Genomic DNA, 19,956 nt, shown 5'->3' with positions numbered 1-19,956 from the left:
AGAGGGATTTAGGGGAGGGTCCTAACCACCCAACACACATGCAGGTGGTCAGCCTATGCCACCCAGCCAGGAGAGTCCCCATGGAAGATGCCCGAGGTTCTGTGGATCCCCCAGGAGCCATACCTAGGGACCTGCTTTATCAGCCCTGGCTCAGCCAACAAGGAAGCTGGGGGTGGGGTGAGGGTAACTGGGCCACAGGGTCCTCCTTATACCTGAGAACAAGCATCATAAGACCTGATGGGGGACCTGCTCACTTACCCTATCTCCTTGCCAAGAAGGGGGTGCAGGAGGAGCAGTGGGAGGCCAGGGACCCAGGCTTACAATACCCACATGGCCACCAGGGGGCGCCAAGACCCCACTCAGGGCCAGCACTGAGCTGTCCTCACCCTTGGAGCTGAGAGAGGGTCTGTAGCTCTAGCAACCAGCTTTATTTTTCTCAGGAGCCTCTGGTTTGGGAGTCATACAACTCCCAGAGGGCATCTGTGCCTGCCCTTGCTGATAGCCCTACACCAATGTCTTGACTGTGAATTTGGTGAATTTTCAATGAGCACCCACTGTCCACTGGTTTTCTGTGGTCTCGAATCCTGCTGGGTCCAGGGTGGGATTTGTCCTTTTACTGTATGCAGTGCTTGTGTCGCCCAGGATGGAACACGGTGAGCGTGGGGCCCTGCTCAGTGCTAAGTTAGAGCTGCCTGCTTCACCGAGGAGATGAACTGGGCTGGAGGACTGTGTTGTGACGGGGGAAGAAAGGAGGGTCTCGGCCCAGGGTCTTGCCAGGCTGGCTCACTTTGGAGCTGGTGGGTTTGTCAGGCTGGAAATCGCTTTCTTCAACTAGAACAGAGAAAGAGGGGTTTGGGGGAAGGAGGGTGTAGAGGAGGCTGAGAGTGGGGATTCCGGGATTGGCTGGCTGCCCTAAGGGTTGATTCAGGGGAGGGGGTAAATGTTAAAGCCAGTTCCTCCCCCATTATACAGATGGGATCATTTAGGCCCAGAGAATGGCAGGTCTGGCTCCTGGCCGCAAAATAGTGGCCAGGCTCTCTGGGCCAAAAAGTGGGGCTCATCAGAATCCAGTGAGGGGGGCGCCTGGGTGGCTCAGTGGGTTAAAGCCTCTGCCTTCGGCTCAGGTCATGATCCCAGGGTCCTGGGATCGAGCCCCGCATCAGGCTCTCTGCTCAGCGGGGAGCCTGCTTCCCCCTCTCTCTCTGCCTGCCTCTCTGCCTACTTGTGATCTCTGTCTGTCAAATAAGTTAAAAAAAAAAAAAAAGAATCCAGTGAGGTCCCTCTAAATTCCGATGGGAAGACACTGGTGCCCCCCCAACCCCAGCCTGCTCGAGCATGGCCCCTCTGCCTTGCTCTGCCCCTGGGACCCTCATACCTCCACCCAAGACACAGAGCCCACAGCTCTGCCCAGAGATGTCACAGGCAGGGACTGAAGTTTCAACAGCTGAAAGAGGTTGTGTGCCTAGAGGAGAGGGGTTGTTAGTAAACATTGGAAGATAGATGGTACTCAGTCCATCGCTCTGGCTTCAGTCTCTCCCTAGCCCGGGGGCTGTGAGCTGAGGTGGAGGTTCTGGCCAGAGCTCTGTCCCAGGGGTGCCCACCCATCTATCTCAGAGCCTGGGAAAGAGGTGGGGCGCAGTAACAGTGGGTGGGACATTAGGGCCTGCAATGTCCACTATGACCACCAGGGGTCTCCAGAGTCCACACAAGGGACCAACGCAGGACAGAGGGGCTGAGGCCACCTCCACGTCCCAACCTGCTTCTGCCCCTCTCTGACCCCATGTACCAAAGCCTCTGTTTTGCAGGGTGGGAAGGGATCAGGATTCAGAGAGATTAATTTGCCCAAGATAACACAGGGAGAATGTGGTGGACCTGCAATTGAGACCCATGTGTGCCTTGATGCAAGACATATTTTTAACTACAGTCTCTCTCCACCCAGAGCCTTCTGCTCCCCCAAGCTCTCCCTCTTCCCTGGTCCATGCATCATCCCAAGAACCCTAGAAATGAGGAACAGAGAGAACAAGGACTACTATACTCAATCTACAGGTGAGGAAGCCAACCCAGGAGGAGCAGAGAGCCTTGGCCACAAGGTGCCAAGAAAGCTGGAGCTTCCCCTCTATCCCATGGCCCTTGTCTGCCTGCATGCCCAAACTCCCCCCCGCCCCCGCATTACCTGGTGCAGGGAGGTCTCTGGAGACAGCTGCAGGGTCACGGGCTCTATGGGACAGCCCCCAGCCAGGAGGTCCCGAAGACACTGCCAGCGATGGGGGAAGGCTCATGGGGGGCTGGGCCAGCCTCTGCCATCTCCAGGCTGTCCCTCTCAAACCCCCTTTCTCCAAGGCGCCCCCCTCACTTCCCTGCTGACCACTCTCCATCCTGACATGCCCCCCGCCCAGGAGTACTTACTGGGTGCCCCAGAGTCCAGGAAGGAGGCTCAGCCCGGAGTGCCTGCACCAAGTCCTCCCTTCCCACAGTGCCCACCAGTATCTGCGACTCTGCACGAGTGGAGAGGGAGTGAGCCACATGGCACTTACTGGGTGTTCTCACGTCTCTCAGGAAACTACGGCAGCCAGTGGGTTGGGAGCTATGACCACCGATTTTATACAAGAGGAAACTGAGGCTAGGAGGCATAGAGAGCTTATTTATCTTGCCCAAGGTCACTGACTGCTGGTGTGGAGGTTGGTAACGGAAGGCAGCTGGGGAAGGCTGCCCACCCTGATTCCCCCTGTGTCGGGGTCTCTCGAGGCAGGAGCAGCTCTGGGACATGGGCATGAAGATGTCTATGGGTCAGAGCTGGGCTTTGCCCCTCATTTCCCTCAGCAAGTTCCACATCTGGCTCAGCCCAGTGCAAGTGTGAACCCAGAAGACCACCATGTTGGGAGGTTCTGCTGTGGGCTGAGGGCTTGGCATGCCTGCCTCCAAGCTGCCACTGGAATTGGCAGGTGTTGGGTTTTGAGAGGGGAGCCTGGCATTTTTCCTTCTTGTCAAGTAAAATCAAAACTTTACAACTAGATACATAAATGCTCTCCCTTTAGACAACAACAATTAAAGATATTTCTTAGGTGAGCAGCAGGGTCCAACAGCCTGGGCCTGGACTGGTTGGGAGCTCTTTGCTTCCCGTGACTCTGAGGGTAGAAGTGGTCTTTGTCTTGGAGGCCAATTTTGTCTTTGTTCCAGGAGGTGGAGCCTTTTGGAGGAGTCATCCATCTGCAAATATTTCTAAATGACATATTTGGTGTATTCTGTGGGATCATATTAGAGATATCCCAATCTGAGTGGGGAGAAGGCCTGGCATTAAGGTTGAGAACCTCTGACAACTCCATGTTGGTCTCTATTTTCCAGGTGGGGAAACTGCAGTTCCTAGGGGGTTTGCCCATGGTTCTGCTGTTCACAAATAGCTTTATGGCCTCTTGGGGGTGGATATGGTGGTAACCATAAGGTTGTGCACGTTGATAACTGAACAAGATACCTGCCCAAAGGTTCAGTAGGAATCAAAATCCAGCTGTGCTATGCTTGCCAAGTGTGTACCTTGTCTCATTTGCTAATGTGTGCTGATGGGTGCCCCTGAGTGGACAGGGCTGCCTCCCGCTCCCCCCTACCCCCAAGTCTTTCCTACTTTTATTGTACTTATGTTCCAGTGGGAAATGATGCTGTAGCTAGATCATTCCCCAAGATTCAGCTTGTGTGTCTTTTCATAAGTTCTCCTTTTCATTTTTCTTTAAAAAGATACTTTTCTCGTGGCAACAGGGTTTCAGGAGAGGTGAGTTAGCTGGGAATGCTTGAAGGGGAGACTGAGATAAGGAGTCTTCTGACACCTTGTAGTGTTGCCATCATTTACCCCCACTCCCAAGCACACCAGGCCTGGCTTCTAGAATTTCTAAAACTACCCATGGAGTGCCTTACAAGCCTCCTCTCATTTAAACATGTTAACCACCCCAAGTTAGGGAGGTCATTGTCTCCACTTTACCAGTGAGGAAACTGAGCCTCAGAGAAGTGAAGTGACCTGCCGAAGGTCACACGGTTGCAGAGACAAGATTCAGAGTCAGGTGACCGACAGGTCCAATGCCCTGCTTCCCCTTTCCTGGGCCCAGCCCTCCAAAGCCGAAGTAGAGGTAAAGGTAAAGGTAAAGGTAAAGGTAAAGATAAAGGTAGAGGGAATGTCCCCTCCGCACCCATGCTCCCCCCTTCCTGCTGGGCACCTGTGCTCTCCACCAGGAAATACTTGGCCAGGTCTGTGGAGGTCACGACCCTGGCCACTTCCTCCAGCAGTGCGTCCTTGGCCAGCGTGGTGATGGCACAGTTCATGAAGTGTTCCACGATCACACGGTGAGAGCTGGAAGCAGAAGGGTGTTCCCCTCAGGTCCTGGAGTGAGGGGATCTCCAGACCCCAGGACGAGGTAGGGGCACCTGCGGGGAACTGGCTCTGGGGTGTGGGCAGGCGCTGAGAGATTTCTAGGATGAGCAGCTCCTAGAACCCCAAGGTGGGGAGGAACTTGGGGACAGTTTACCTATGGCCTGACTCTGGATTCCCAGCCCCTGAACCCCTATCCCCCGCCCCCCAGACTGACTCCATTTTAGTGTCTTTTACTCAGAAGTCTTCCCTGGAGAATTTCATCTGAAGAAAAGTTTTATGGCAGAAAGGAAAAAAAAAAAAAAGGTTTACAGTTTGAAAATCACTGGAGTGGTTTCCCCCATTTTACAGATGGAGAAACAGAGGTCTGGACCAAGGTGACAGTTTGCACATGTTTGGTTCTGGGTCTTGGACCCAAGACTCTTAGAGCCTCTTAGTCCTGCTTCTCTGGGAACAGAAGCTGCTCTGGTCCTGTCTGGCCAGGGGAGATTCCAAAACCTGATTCCAGTCCCAGCGTCACAGCGAGGATAGCAGGGCAGGAGTGGGAGGGAGGAGGGGACGTCCCAGATCTGGTGCTGACTCTCTGTGTGATAGGGAGCAAGGCACAGCGCCTCTCTGAGCCCCCGTTTCCAGCAAATGGGCAGCATCAGTCCTGTCGTGCAGACAGACTGATGACTAAGAAGACACGGAAGCCCTGGAGGCCAAGCACTTGCCCAAGGTCATTCAGGGAGTGGAAGAGAGTGGAGATGAGATGGCTGTGTATCAGCCCCTTCCACACCACCCACATCCAAGGTCAGCCACAGGGAGGGTTTTATATGGGGAGAGCTTTACCCCAGCCCACCCAGGCTGATCACCCTGGGTACCTCTCACCTGATTTTTCGGCCTCGGATCCATGGAAGGTATGGCAGCTTCTTGACAATGATCGTGCCGTCATAGAAGGAGGGTTGGCAGCTCTGGGCGATGGCGTTGGCCGCCAGCACGGCCATCAACACGGGCAGTGCGTGCACTATCTGGCCAGTCAGCTCGAAGGCCAGCAGCGCCGTGGAGATGGTGTGGGTCACGGCCCCCGAGAAGGCTGCAGCCCCTGCAGGGGGCAGAGCCAGGGTGGGGTGGTTCAGGCCACAGGGGCCATCATCACACAGAGGCCACACGCTGGCCACTGCTGGAAGCACCCCGGTGCCTGGGCTCGAGGAGCAGGTGCATGTAAGGAACAGGATGGGGTATCAGGGACAAGACAGGAACTAGAGAGAATAACAGGGGCTCCAGGGATGGGGCTCAGGGAGGGGCTCTCCATGCCCTGACCCTCCGGGTCCAGCCCAGCACCTCCAAGGTCTTCCCACCCCGTGGGGACCCAGCCCACTCACCTGCCAGGGCGTACCCCCCAGGCATGATGGGGTTGGTGACCCCTCCAGCCACGATGCCCTCAGGGAAGGCAAGAGCGAGGGCCTCCCCTATGAGGCGCCCGATGCCAGCTCCTGGCCACAGAGAGGGGGAGGCGGGGGAGGCAGGCTGACACGGCCCCCACAGCCTTCCATTCCTGGGGACCGACCTCAGTGCCATCTGAGGAGGGAGGGAGAGAGCCGGGAGCCGTGGCCCTGCCGCAATAACCAGGAAACTCTCGGAGCCTGGGAACCCCAGACTCACCGAAGATGAATATGGGCATGAAGTACCCAGCAGGGATGGGGATGGTGGTGGCCAGAATCAGCATCCAGAACTGTGGGTGGGGGGACCCGGAGGAGCGGAGGTTAGAGGCAAGGGGACAAGAATGGGCAGGGGAATTGGGCACTTCCCAGACAGCAGGAGGCGGCCCAGGCACACGGCCATCACCGGCGTCTGGTGTTAGGAGAGCACCGACCAAGGGAAGGACACCCACCCTGACGAAGAGCCTACTATGTGCCTGGCATCGTGCCAAGGGCTTTCCTTTCTTCCTGCTCAACCTTCCCTTGGAGATAAACACACAACTACTACCCCATTTTAAAGATGAGGAAACTGAGGCTCAGAACTGAAACCATGTGGACTGGGGTCACACAGCGGGCGAGAGAGAGATCAGGCGGTCTGGGTGGAAGGCCCGGGCGCTGTGCTACACCCAGTGGGAGGACTCGCTCCGCATCCCACCCAAGGCCAGTCTCCACTCTGTGCATGACCCCGGTGGGGGGGCCCACGGCACCCACCTTCATAACCAGAAAGAAGGTGAGGGTCCCAAAGATGGTGAACTGTGGGTGGTACCATTCAAACCACAGGTTCTGGGGATCGAGCTCTTTGGGCCAGGGTGGGGATGAGTTCCGGGTCATCAGCGCCCACGAGTGGTTGTCAAACAGTGAGTCCAGATGCTGCTTCATGGACAGCTGGCGCAGGGGACAGGTCAGAACTCTGCAGGGGGGTACTGGGCAGCGGTTCCTGCCTCCGCCTCCCCGTGACCCTGCCTTAGATCCTCCCACCTTGGGATGGGCTCTGACCTCCCAGAACGGCAGTGTCCTCAGCTAGAACTCGAGGATGACCCACAGGCTTCCCCTTACAGGTGTTATGGGGATTAAGTGAAATGACAGGCACAGTGTGGGTGAGGGATGGGGATTCCCCACTCCCACCCCCCAAGCTCAGCGCCCCTTACCCGAGAAGCCAGGAAGCGGCCCACGCCAGGGGGGTAAGTGATGGAGGCGAGAACCAAGGCCGCCAGAGCGGAATACAGAGGCTTGCTGTGGGGCGTGGGGTGGGGGGGTGAGCTCAGGTGCTGGTCCTCCTCTTCCCCCCACCCCACGGAGGGGGAGCTGGGCAAGAGCAGGGCCCACCCCCCCCAAGGGCCAGGACTGAGGCAGAAACCGGAGGAATGGGGGACACAGGCCAAACCCCCTCCAGGGGAGGAAACCAGGGCTGCTATGGGAGTTAGGGACAGAGCTCTGCCAGGCCAGGGCAGGCTATGCATGGTCAGCCTGGGGCAGATGCCAATGCCAGGGGGCAAACAAGGTCTGGGCAGGAGAGGGGCTCAGGACTTCTGGCTCTGTGGGAAAGGAGGGCTTGTGGGGGGCCAAGCCCATTGATAGGGTGAGGACTCAGGAGGAGAGGGGAGCACATGGAAGGTTGAAAGCCCAGCAACCTGGGGGTGCAGGTGTGGAGCGGTGACTGTGGGGACCTGGAGAGGGGTGCTAGGAGGGAATAAAGGCTCCGTAAGTGGAGTGTGGGCTAGGGAGGTTTGGGGGTGCTTAGTAGGAGGACAACAGTGCCGTCAGAGAGTGGGGTTCTCTATAAAAGGGAGCTGTGTGCTCAGGAAGCTGAGGAAGGGGGCAGGGCTGTCCTCCCTGAAAGTCCTCCCCAGTTCCTGTCCAGAGCCTACCTGGTGGCCAGCAGTTTGGAGATAACCTGGTTGGTCTTGACAAAACCAAGGAATGTTCGCTGACAGAAGAGGTACGCGCAGCTCACGATGCCACAGATGGCCCTGCGGAAGGAAGGGGAGGCCAGAGCTCCGCCCCAGAAACAAGGGCAGCGGCTCAGGCCTGGGTGAGGCCCCCCCCATGGGGCTCTCGAGGGACCCGAGGTGCTTTCTCACCCCAGCGCCACAAAAAAGAAGATCTCCGGCAGGTCAAACGGGACATCCACCCTGAAACTGGTCTTGTAGAGGGAGGTGATGGTCTCTGGGGCAGGAGGGAAAGATCAGGGACCACACTCCGGCCCCAGCCAAACCCAAGTTCCAGACTTGACAAACAGCACTGGAGGTGGTGCTCAGTCCAGCCCCTGAATACCCTTTCCTGGCATTCAAGGCCCCCAAAACCAGCCCTTGCCTCCTTGCTCAGCCTTGCCCCCCTGTACTCTCAGGGGGGGGGGGGGCTCCCATCCCTCACGCCCAATACAGGTCAGCAAGGAAAGGAGAGAGGGAGAAAAGATGGGAGGAGGAGGGACGGAGTGGGGAGCCAGGGCTGGGGTCCAACGGTCTCACGGGGACTCACCCTGCTCGCTGTTGAAGACGGACAGGAGGCGAAACATGAGGGCTCCGCAGGTGGCCGCAAAGAAACCCCTCCAGTAATCCCAGACAGAGAAGTGGGAAGACATGACCTCGATGCTGAACAGGACCCCTGAAGGTGGTGCTGAGCTAAGGGCAGAGCCCCGCCTCCGTCCACCCCAGGGCCCTGACCCCTCCCATCCTGCTCTCCCTGCAGCTGAAGTGAGAGAGGCCAGGCAGGAGCCCACGGAGGGCATCTCCATCCCTACAACGGCCCTGTGGCAAGGCGCGAGCATCCCCAAGGCTCAGAGAGCTGAACCCACTAGCCCAGGTCACACAGGGGAGCTGGATCTCCAGCCCAAGTCCGTCTGATGTGACCCTGAGGCGTCTCGACAGCCCCCTCCACCCCATCCTGGGGCGGCTGTGCCCTCAAAGGACTGCAGTGAGAACCGAGACCTGCGTCAGCCCACACCTCTTCCAAGGCCCTCAGCCGGACAGGAGTGAGCAGGGTGGTCCACAAGAGGGGTGTGGGGGGGTCCCCAGGGTGCGAGGGAGGGCACAGTCTCACCACTGAAGGGCGCTGCGAACACTGTGGCCACGCCCACCGCTGCTGCCACCACCAGCATCTCATTCTGCTTGTTCTTGTTCTGGGGGGATCCCAAGTCCGGGCTCAGAGTCAGGCCCCCCTTCCCTCCCTCTCATTCCTCCAAGGGGGGGCCATCCCTGACCCCCTTACCTCAGACTCCCCAATGGCCTTGGTGTGCACCCGGCCCAGGTAGGCAGCGATCATCACAGACAGGTGCACAAAGGGGCCCTGCGGGGGAGGTATGGGCACCGGGCACAGGGCTCACCTTATTCCTCCCCACTGGGGCCCAGGGCTGGGGGGGCCGAAAGCCTCATCCAGAACCGCGCAGCTGCCCTGCCACACCCTCGTCCTGTCTATTTGGTCACACTCTGGGGACCTGGCCTGCCTCCTCCCCAGGCCAGAACCCCTAAAAGCAGGCATTGGCCTGAGTCCCCACTGACCCTGCCTCTATGGGGTAAAGGGGGAAAGGTGGGGGGGTGCTCTCACGCCTGCCCGTACCACTTTGCCCAGGAAGATGGTGCTGCCGGCGGCCAGGGTGCAGGTGAGGCCTGCTACCTTGGCCCCAAAGTTCTTGATGTCCAGGTAGTCCTCTAGCACCACGCCGGACAGGATAGTCTTCAGCTCCGGGATTCCAGAACCTTGGCAGGGGATGGACACGGGGCAAGACAGGGGCGGTCTCTAGATTACACTCTGAACACCTCACCCGGCCCAAAATGTTTCACATCATGATCTGGTCAGGTCCTCCAAAACCCTGAGTTAAGATCTGTGAACTCATTTGCAGAGGACGAAGCTGAGGGTCAGAGAGGGGCCGGGAGCTGTCTGTGTCATTCCAGCAAAGCCTGACAGACAGCTATGGCAAAAACAGGGAGCACCCAGGATAGAATCTCAGGCCACCCCTGGATGCACCCCCAGAGGTCCCCAGTGCTGGTCTGGAGCTGGAGGCAGAGCTGAGAGGCCTGCGGAGGCTGTGTATCTCCCTCAGCCCCTCCCTGGGGAGCCTGCCACCAGAACTCCCCATCACCGGCCAGAAGGGCCCTTAGAAAGGAAGCAGAGCCAGCAGTGGCCCCAGAGTCAAGATCTGACCTTCTCGCAGTGTTGCTTTGATGCAAGTGACACGAAGATTCTGAGCCTGGCTTCGCTGGCTGTGAAATGGGGTCACTGCTTCCTGCCTCCCCCCATCAGATGCCCAGAGGGGTACGAACAGACTCTGGTCCCAGGCACACAGGCACATGGCTCACCTCCAGAGAAGGGTGTGATGCTCTGGGAGAAGCCGGAGGAGAAGGAGACCAGGGCCACAGGGTACACGGTCCAGGAGAGGTACCGGAGCAGGTGGCTGTCCCCAATTTCCCGGTATAACCACTTGTGTGCTGGGGACACCCAGGAGTCAGGAAGCCATCGCAGGCTCTGCAGCCCTCAGGTGTCCACTAACCAGGAAAGGGAGGCTCAAAGAGGGGAGGCCCCCCAGTGAGTGGCAGATGCCCAAACGGAGGCAGGACTAAGACCCTGGATCCACACCCCAGTGTTGCCACTACCCACTAAAGGACCTTGGGCAAGTGATTTGGCCTCGGTGAGCCTCCGTTTCCCCATCTGTCAAATGGGCTAGCGATGGGAGCTCTGTTATGGGGTCATTGCGAGAAAGCACTCAGATGAGGTTCAATGTTTGAAGCGTAGCAGGTTCTCAGGATGGCACCTGACCAAGTCTACCAGGGGGTGTTAGAACCTTCCTGCCTATGCCCCCCGGTTCCTGGGAGAGCTCAGGGTGCAGAGAGCCCACTGCAGCACAGGGAAAGAAAGTTCTATGTCTGGTGATCCAAGCAAGTGCCCTCCCTAGGCATTACTGAGGTGAGAGCAAGGAGGGAGGGAGGAGGAGAAGGAGCACGGACAGCGGGAAGAGGTGGGCATAGAGCTCAGGGGAAGAAGGGCTCTTGGAAACATTCAGGTCTTTCTTGCTCATTGTGCAAGGAGACCCAGAGAGGGGCAGGAACCTACCCAGGGTCACACATCAAGTCAAGAGCAAAGCTTGGACCAGACCCAGGCCTCCTCCCTACCCCAAGCCCTCCTCCACCCGCGATGCACCTGACAGCCCATCTGGCATCCTGAGCCTGTGTGGAAGCCTGTGTCCAGAGCAGGTGTGTGTGCCCGGGAGGGGTTACCTCGCACCACGCGCCCGATAGCGAAGTTCATGGTGTAGCTGATCAGGGCCATGAGCACCCCGAGGGTCATCAGGAAATACCAGTCCTCCCCCACGCGGAACACCTTCTGCTTCAGCCACTCCAGGCCACCTGGGGTAGGGGCACTAGGTCATAGCCCAGGGCCTGAGGTGGGGTATGGATAGCCCCTTCCCTGGAGGCCTGCTGGAGCCCAGGGCAGGGAGTGCAGGGGCAGCATGGGGCTGGGTCATCAGGTCAAGTCCAGGGTGGCTCAGAAGGGGCTCTGCGCATGAGGGGCAAAGCAAGCAAGAATTAAGGCAAGGGAAGGCAGCAGCACGGTGGGTACCAGGCCTATGGGCCCCACTAGGGGACCGTTGACCTGTGCACCCTCCCCCACCCCACCCCACGCTGGATGCTTGTGGAAGATTGCCGGAGCTGGCTGGGGACGGGGAAGGGTGTGCTGAGAGCTACAGCTTTCACCAGGGTCTCCACAGGGAACAGCTCAGAGAACGCAAGAATCTAGCAGAAGTCCTCCTTGTCTCCAGACCTGTGGGCCTGTCCTACAGGCCATGCTAGGGTCAGGCCAGGCAGCACCCACTGGGCGCAGAGCGAAGCCCCTAGCATGGCCATCAGGCTTTGGGGCTGCTTTCCCCAAAGGCAGAGAACAGACATCAAGACCCACAGACAGAGGGACAGGCAGACAGGTCCCTTCCCTCCCTGCCACCCGGAGACTGTGGGGAGGTGAAGGCAGGGCAGCTCTTGGGTTTCAAGGTGGGTGGGGAAGGGGGGTCCAGGAAGCGGTGACGCCCTGAGGGGTCTTCGATAGGCAGAGGAAGGGGACCTCGCTCTCACCTCGAATGCCTCGGCGGACACGGGGACACGGGCCCCACAGCTCCCGAAGGCTCACAGGGCTCCCCGAGGAGCCCTCACGCAGCCCCACCAGCTCTTCCATTGGGTCCTGGAGCAGACGGACAGACAGACTGTTGGTACCCGGCCACCTGGCACCTCCCAGATAAAAAGGAACAGAGGTGTTTTCCAATGCACACGTTCGCTTGCACGTGTGTGTGAAGCTATCAGGAGGGGACATAGGTCTGATGTGTCCTCATCACTGAGGGAGGGTGCCGAGGGTGCACATATGTGTGTGAAGGTACAGGGGTGGGGGCCGGGGTTCCAGTGTCCTCCGTGTCCAGGAGCAGATTGGTCATGGCAGGAGCCCAAGCCTCAGAACTCCCTTCCCCCTGCTGTTGACATTGCTCCTATCCTGCCTCCAAGCACAGCTGCCTCCCTTGTGCAGAGAGATCTCCTTGCCCAGCAGAGTCGCTGGCACCGTGAGGTCCCCATGGACGGCTCTGACTCCCCATGCCCGTTCCTGAGCCCCCTCTCTCCTGCTCAGGCCACAGAGGCAGGGAAACAGCAGATCCATGATGGTTGTAAAGAGGTGCTGGCTCCCTCCCACCAAGCCTCCTGCTCCTGTCTGGCCTGCCCTGGCCCCGGCAGGTTCCACCCCAGTCCGGGCCCCCACTCGACACCCGGCAGCCCCTCACCTCTGTCCGTCGGCCCTGCTGTGGCCCCAGCTGGCCCTCCTCTAACAGAGACTCCTTTGCCTGCAGCCCAGGTGCGCCTGGACAGGTCTGTGCTCCACCAATCCACACCCTGGGTGCCCCCCCCCGCCCGCCCTGCCGGGCTTGACCCTGGCCATTAAGAATGTCCTTGACAAACCACCCAGAACTGCCCAGGCCGGTTGAGCCGTGCAAGCCAGAAGAGCCACGGGGGACCAGGAGCTGGAGCTCCCTAGAGCCCAGGAGAGCCACGCGGAGGGTGGCACTCGACCACGCTGGGGGCTCCCCGCGGCTGGCTGGGGGACATGGAGGAGGTGGAGAAGCTCCTGTACCCAGCAGCACAGTGGGGGGTCCTCTGCGGGGGCTGGATCCTCAGAGCTGGACACGGAAAGGGTTTGAGGAAGCAGGGAAAGGAGAGGGAAGAAAGCCGATAGAGCTGGAGGAAGACCTTGGGTAAAGGCGAGGGCCCCCTTACTACCGCACCCTTGCTGTGTGCCAGCCTCTGTGCTCAGCCCTCCCCCAAATCGGTGCGTGCTCACCGAAACCCAGCGAGGTGGCAGGAACTAGATCCCGTGTTAAAGACATTGGAGTCTCTGAGGGGTGATGCTGCTTGTCCAAGGTCACAGAGACCAAGGGGCAGAGCCGGAATTCTCAGCCAGGTTTGTAAGACTCCAAAGCCTGCACCCGGCTCCGCCGCCCACCTTGCTGGGGGGTGGGGGGCGGGAGGAGACTGACAAATGGGAGCAGTGCGGTGATGTGGGGTGCTGCAGGCCTCTGAGGCCTGGGGAGGAACTTGAACTTGATCCCCAGGTCCAGCCCCTCTAGCCTCAGGGAAGGACCTCTCAAACCACCATGCTTCTCAGTAGATGCACCAGACGGTCCTGCCCCAGCAGAGGGTAGGGGTGAGGGCATGAGGGGGAGGGAGCAAGCACAGATTATGTGCCAGCCACACGCCAGGCCCTCTAGGTCTGCAACACAGTTATCCTCCCGCATCCTTGTGAGTCAAGGGCAGCATCACCATTTGGCAGATGACAGAGGATCAGGGAGGTGTAGTGACTTCTCTGAAGTCACACAGCAGAGGCTGAACCCAGATCTAGACTGTCTTGCTTCTCCCCTCCCTCGGGCTCCTCCAGCCCCTGTGGCTTTCATCAGTCAGGACAGGGGTTTGGGCACAAAGCAGAGGATTTGAGTCTGACGTCCCTTTTGGAAAGATTTGGGATAACTGCCCTCTCTCCCTCCCCCAGACAAAGCTCCTTTCTGAAAATCTTGATGACCCTTCGGTGACTTGCCAAAATCCTGGGACCCTGAGCCACCCTCTGCTCCTGGATGCCTGGCCAAGTCCATCCCAAACAGGAGCCCATGTGCCTGCAAGGGGGGAGGTGGGTGGGGCTTGCTGCTCCGCAGGGGCTGGGCCCACTGTTGCCTTGCGGGGCCCCAGCCTGGCGACTGCTACAGTAACAGGATAACTGCCTGCCCTGCTGACATCCCAAACCCCAGCCTCTGGCTCCGGGCAGCCTTAGGCTATGATCCCACAGCCGGCCTCAGCCGCCTGGCAGGTGCTGCCCGTCCACACCCTCACCTTCCCGCCCTGGGAACACCAGGAAGCTGGGGAGAGAGTAGCAGAGTCCCTCCCAAAGCCATTTTCCTGCATCCAGCCCCAGTGCCGTGGAGGGTAAGAGCAACCTTGATGCTAGAACGGCTCTGTCACCCTGCCACTCTGTCACCACAGGGTCCTCCACGGCTCAGAGCCTTGGTGTCCTCTTCTGTCCCATGAGGAGAGCCGGAGTGTCATGGATGCATTCCTCATTCATCATGACTCCCCCAGAGCCTAGAACAGCCCCCGCCCCCCATATAGCAGGTGTTCAGCAAACATCTGCTGAGCGATGAGCAGTTTCCAAACTCTGGCCTATGGGCCAGCTGTGCAGCCGTGTGCGGAGCTGATGGGAACAGATACCCTGTCCCTTCCCAAGAGCCCAAGTCATAATCTTGGTGCGCAGAGGAAGAGTCTGTGTGCGTTTAAGTTTCCTCCAGGTGACCAGGCCGCCCTGGCAGGTTTAGGATTCAAAGCATTGGATCATCTCAGATGTTCCTTCTATCCCTGTGATCTGGAGGGTGAGCACGCCCAGAGACAGGGGCATGGCCTCGATGACCTTCTGAGGTCCCTCCTGGCCACAGAAGCCAGACGATCCAGGACATTTATGGGCCATGTCTCAGGGACAGGGGGAAGGGGAGGAGGAACGGTGGGCGGGGGTGGGTAACGGGATCTGACGTCCAGGAGCAGTGACTCAGGCCCTCAGCACCATGACAGTGTGTCTGCATTTAGCCACTGGCTCCTGTTTCCCTGGCGGCCGGGAGGCCTCTGGGCCCCCCACCCCCGCCCCTACCCTCTTTCCATCTTGCCTCGTGCTGGTCACTTCCTGGCAGCCCCACTGGAACCCCTTGGCCAGGATGGGCGACACGGGCCCAACAGGAACATTCACTAGGATGCAGACCCCCTCTTGCTCTAGCCACTCCCCCCAGTTTCCAGCTCCACACTGCCCCCACCCACAGACCACAAGCACCAGTGATTATCCCTAGAAGGAGCCCCCCAAGGATGGTGCTCTGTGGGAACCCAAGAAAAGAACAGCCCCCACCTTCAGGAACCCCCAGTCTAATGGGGAAAGGGGGGACCTCTGCACCAGGTGAACCGCCAATCTGACCTCTGTGTGGCTGCAGCAATCACAGAGGCCTTCCTGGAGGAGGAGGAATCAGAGCAGGTCTGGGCAGGAAGGGCAGGATTTGGAGAGAAGAGCAGAAACCCCACACAGTAGCCTGGGCAGCGCCCACAGCCCAGAATAGCCTCCCCTGCTTCACCCCTTGCCCACACCCCCACCTGATGTCAGTCCTGGCTCTGTTGAGCCGTGGGTGGCCAGAGAGGGCCTTCTGGGCCAGTCTGTCTCCATACGTGTATGGTCAGGTCACCCCAGCCTCCTGGAGGGTTGTGTTGTTTTATTTTTTTTTTAATTTTTATTTATTTATTTGTCAAACAGAGAGAGAGAGCACAACAGGCAGAGTGGCAGGCAGAGGCAGAGGGAGAAGCAGGCTCCCCGCTCAGCAGGACTGAGCAGAGACTCAATCCCAGGACCCTGGGATCATGACCTGAGCTGATGGCAGCACTTAACCAACTGAGTCACCCAGGCATCCTGGATTGTTTTTTTGTTTGTCCGTTTAATTTTATTTGTTTATTAGAAAGAGAAGGCATAAGCAGGGAGCAGGGGAGGGGCAGAGGGAGAAGCAGACTACCCTCCCCAAGTCTGAATAGGGAGCCCGATGTGGGGCTGCTTCCCAGGACCCTGGGATGTTGACCTGAACTGAGCCATCTAGGAGCCCTTCCTGGAGGGCTCTGAATCAGAGGCCCCTGGGTCTGAATCCCAGCTCTGCCACTTACCCACATGCAAACCCCGCCCTCTCTGTGAGGCTCCACTTTCCCACCTGTAAAATGGGAACAACAGCTCTTTCCCCAAGCCCAGCCGAGTGGGGATCAAGTGGGGCCTCGCTGGAAAGTTCACAGGCAGGAGGCACTCCAGAAATCAGAACTAGAATAGCATCTTGTGGAATTCTCCTTTACCTCTCCCTGAAATCCTGCCCCCCACGACCCAGAGCATCTACATGGAGCTGGAGCTCAAACAGACAGTTCCCAGTGACATAACCTTCTAGACTTTTAAGGACACTTATCAAATTATCTGCCCCCCGCAGTCCTGGTCCAACCCCCACCCCGGCCAAGGGCCACCAGCTTCCTCCTCTTGGGGCCCCATAATGTTCTGAGAGTGGGGAGAGGGCAAGAATCTGGGTCCCCGTGGGAGCGGGCGGGGGGACAGCTGCACATTCTAGCCACCCCGCCCGCCCCCCAAGGGCTGTCTCAGGCCTCCCTAAGACATGGCTATAAACATTATCTGTCCTGAGGGAGGAGTCTCTCACACGGGGTCCAACAGGTGGAAGGTTTCCACCTGCCCCACCTTCTGACCTCACATCTCCTGCTCTCCCCAGAGCCAGGACCTTGGGACCCTGCTGACCTGACTGCCCACCACCCAGATCCCCTCTTCCCAAGGATTGGAAGTTTGAGGGAGAGGGCACAGGAAGCAGAAAACCCTATCCTCAAGAAGCTTGCAGTCTGATGGGGGAGGCACAGTCCCTAGAGAGCACCCCCCACCCCAGGCTGATGGGGGAGGCAGGAACACAGAGACACCACACACACAAGGTCCTGTGGCAGGCACAGGGGTCCGAGTGGTGAGGGGACAGGTTGCCCCCGGCCCGTCGCTGCGGAGGCCCCAGGCTGGACTTATCGGCCTGGAATGCCGGGCCATGAGCTCAGCCTGGGTCTGCGTGTGTCGGACTGTCAGCAGGGCCGCCTCACCGGAGAAGATTTCCAGCCCCCTCTGGGCCGAGGCGAGGCCTAAATTTAGCTCGGAGACAAGGGGCTGGCCCCAAGCCCAGGGCCGGTCGGGCCTTATAAAGCGCCGGCAGCCAGGGCCGGGCACGCTCCCCCAGAGCCTGCCGCCCACACCCTCTCCTGTCCCTCTGTCCGCCTGGCCAGCGCCCGGCCGCCGGCCCGTGGATGAGCCACAGGACCTCCTCCACCTTCAGAGCGGAGAGAAGCTTCCACTCCTCCTCGTCCTCATCCTCGTCCTCATCCTCGTCCTCATCCTCCTCAGCCTCCCGTGCCCTCCCGGCCCAGGACCCACCCATGGAGAAAGCCCTGAGCATGTTTTCCGAGGATTTTGGCAGCTTCATGCGGCCCCGCTCGGAGCCCCTGGCCTTCCCAGGCAAGTCGTCAGGGCTCAGAGGGAAGATGCTCAGGGAGGGGACACCTGCTCCAGGGCACCTGTGAATGCTGCTGCTGAGCTGCCCAGAGCAGGTGCTGCCCGACCGTAGCCATGTGTGGCCACCATGACAGACGTGGCCACAGAGACAGATGTGGCCCCAAGAACAGACTGGCCTTCAAGGAACAGCTGTAGGCCCAGGGGTTCGCTCTGACACCAGTGGCCACACAGGGCCCAGGGCCAGGTCCTCCCTGGAGCCCTGGAGGACTGAACGGGGTTGAGGGGTGGGAGGCACCCTCCAGCCTCCAGTCCCGGGCGGGCTGCCGCCCACAGGGTCACTCAGCTGCCCATGAAAAAGGTGGGCTGCAGGAGGCGAGGAGAGGTGGGCGGGGGGGGCGGGTTGGTTAGCAACAATAGCCAAGGGGGAGGCCAGGCTTGCGGGGAGGAGCCGGGAACCCAGGTTCTAGAGGCAGGCCTGCCTGGGGCTCAGCTCTCACCAGCCTTCCCCACAGCCCGGCCCGGGGGACAGGGCAACATCAAGACTCTCAGGGACGCCTATGAGTTTGCGGTGGACGTGAGTGACTTCTCACCTGAAGACATCATCGTCACCACCTCCAACAACCAAATCGAGGTGCGGGCTGAGAAGGTGAGCCTGCCCGCCCTGCCCGGACCCTCATTCCACCATACCCTCCGTGCAGTGTCCCCCCAACCCCTTTGCCCCTGCTGGGACCCCAGACCCGGACTGCAGCCCTTGCTCCTGTCACTTGGAAGGCCGAGGGCTACCCCTCCCCACCCACCGCTGCTGCCCCTCCCTGCCCCAAGGCGTGGAGACCCCTCCTTTAGGAGCCAAGGGCAGCTGAGGGAGCCATGGGGGAACGGGAGAGGCGTGCAGGGATGCAGGCAGGGGGCACCAGAGGAGGTGAGGAGAGGAGGCAGCCGAGAGGATGGAGATGGTAGCTGAGTGGGGACAGCTTTTCTGGCAGGCATGTGGGTAGGTGGGGAGAAGAGCCCACCCACGTGACACCTTCAAGTCCCTCTTTCCTCCCCCACCCGGAGGCTCAGCCCCTACCCTGGGATCCTCCAACGGGGCCCAAGGCTGGGCTGAGACCTTGCCATTCAGGCTCAGAGGCACTCCAGACCTCACAACTCCTGCACCCAAGGGTCTCAGGGTCACTGGGTCACTAGGGTCTCAGAGTCCCAGCTCCCAGGAGGCCTCTACTGGGAAGGAGGGTGTGGCCCGGCTTGCTCCCGGAGGGCCACAGCCACAGCGGCCCCGCACACAGGGTCTGTCCAAGGCTTCCTGCAGATCCTCTGTGACCTGACTTCCTCTGCTGAGCACAGAGGGCAGGCCGCCCCAGCACCCCGGCCAGAGAAGCCGAGGACTGTGGGCACCAGGACCAGCGGGCGGCACGTGCCAGCCGGCAACCCTCGCCAGTGACTCAGCCACCCCAGGCTCCTCTGGACACTGTGTGCCGGCCAAGCCACGGGGGGAGGGGCGGCCCGTCCAGCCAGGGACGTGTCTGGGCATCCCAGGGGGCATGGCCCATCTCCGTGCTGTCTTCTCTTCTCTGCTCAGGAGCTCCAGACTCCGCCACTCAGCTGCTTCCTCCCTGAGCTAGCCCCCCCCAGCCCCTTACCTCCCCCCTGGGGAGCGCCAGGGCTCCTCTGAGCACCCTGTTGCGCGCAGTCCCGGCCACAGCCACCCAGGCCAGCCCCTCTGCACCTGAGACTAGAGCCCTCAATGTGTGTGCGCGGGGGCCTGGCTGGTGCGAGAGGAGGAAAAAGGGCTGTGGCTTGACCTGCACAGGACAGGGGTAGGGGCACCCAGCCCTGACCCATCACCCCTTCCCCAGCTGGCAGCTGATGGCACAGTCATGAACACCTTCGCTCACAAGTGCCAGTTGCCTGAGGACGTGGACCCCACTTCAGTGACCTCGGCCCTGAGGGAGGACGGCAGCCTCACCATCCGGGCCCGGCGCCACCCGCACACGGAGCACGTCCAGCAGACCTTCCGGACGGAGATCAAAATCTGAGGGCCTCCCCCTCCCCGTCCCCTCCCGTTTCCCCTCTTCTGCCCCCACTGGCCTGCCAGAGACGTTTTCCTCACCCCTCATGACAGCTTGCAGAACATCTCAGCTCAAGTTCCAGGCCCTGAGGTGGGTCACCTACCCCCTGCCCGCTAAACTGAGGCCTTCTGCTCTCCAGGGCAGGCCAGGGAACCTTTTGCCTTACCAATGGCCCCCAGATTCCAGATGTGGCCTCTTTCACTGAATCCGGAATAAAGGGATTTAGATGGAAAAGGAAGCTCCCAGAGAACCCACTTTGGGGAAGGGGGACAGGGACAGGCACGATCCCCAGGCAAAAAATCTGCAGGACAGACAGACAAATCCTTTGATCTCTGGAGTTGCAGGGCAGGAGTGGAGGGGACAGGGATCTGGGACCCCCTTGACCAAGGGGAGCAGGGGAGGCAAAGGCAGATAGATATTAGGCAAAGCTGCTGATCCGAGCCAAACTGCACAGGGAAGCCGGAGGGGACAGCCATGGCGGGGACCCTCCTCTCTGCCATGCCCTATGCCCCAA

At 59.8% G+C, this 19,956-nt stretch overlaps 2 protein-coding genes across 4 annotated transcripts; one reads left to right on the top strand and one right to left on the bottom strand.

Annotated features, from left to right (window-relative positions):
- Positions 1-409: 409 nt before the first annotated feature.
- Positions 410-12,650, bottom strand: CLCNKA (chloride voltage-gated channel Ka). Of its 3 annotated transcripts, none has more exons than XM_032863513.1 (20): positions 12,563-12,650; positions 11,871-11,977; positions 11,022-11,150; positions 10,107-10,235; positions 9,367-9,506; positions 9,019-9,096; positions 8,851-8,929; positions 8,290-8,415; positions 7,893-7,977; positions 7,680-7,781; positions 6,960-7,044; positions 6,523-6,696; positions 5,996-6,065; positions 5,716-5,826; positions 5,222-5,435; positions 4,200-4,333; positions 2,407-2,495; positions 2,174-2,254; positions 1,376-1,462; positions 410-831 (listed from the first exon to the last, which is right to left on the bottom strand). In XM_032863513.1, the coding sequence occupies exons 2-20, from the start codon at positions 11,968-11,970 to the stop codon at positions 784-786; spliced, it is 2,061 nt and encodes a 686-aa protein (XP_032719404.1). In that variant the 5' UTR covers positions 11,971-11,977; positions 12,563-12,650; the 3' UTR covers positions 410-783. The 3 variants fall into 3 exon arrangements, with proteins under 3 accessions (XP_032719404.1, XP_032719403.1, XP_032719405.1); XM_032863512.1 differs by having other exon boundaries at positions 11,871-12,023; positions 12,563-12,622; XM_032863514.1 differs by having other exon boundaries at positions 11,871-12,016; positions 12,563-12,622.
- Positions 12,651-17,075: 4,425 nt separating this feature from the next.
- On the top strand, positions 17,076-19,676 carry HSPB7 (heat shock protein family B (small) member 7). Its single transcript, XM_032863511.1, has 3 exons — positions 17,076-17,379; positions 17,889-18,022; positions 19,230-19,676. Exons 1-3 carry the CDS (start codon positions 17,172-17,174, stop codon positions 19,407-19,409), a joined length of 522 nt encoding a protein of 173 aa, XP_032719402.1. The 5' UTR covers positions 17,076-17,171; the 3' UTR covers positions 19,410-19,676.
- Positions 19,677-19,956: the final 280 nt, after the last annotated feature.

Source organism: Lontra canadensis, unplaced genomic scaffold, assembly GCF_010015895.1.
Source record: "Lontra canadensis isolate GAN:19392208 unplaced genomic scaffold, GSC_riverotter_1.0 scaffold25, whole genome shotgun sequence".
In the NCBI taxonomy this organism is placed as follows: Eukaryota; Metazoa; Chordata; class Mammalia; order Carnivora; family Mustelidae; genus Lontra; species Lontra canadensis.
This window is presented reverse-complemented; position numbering and strand designations above follow the sequence as displayed.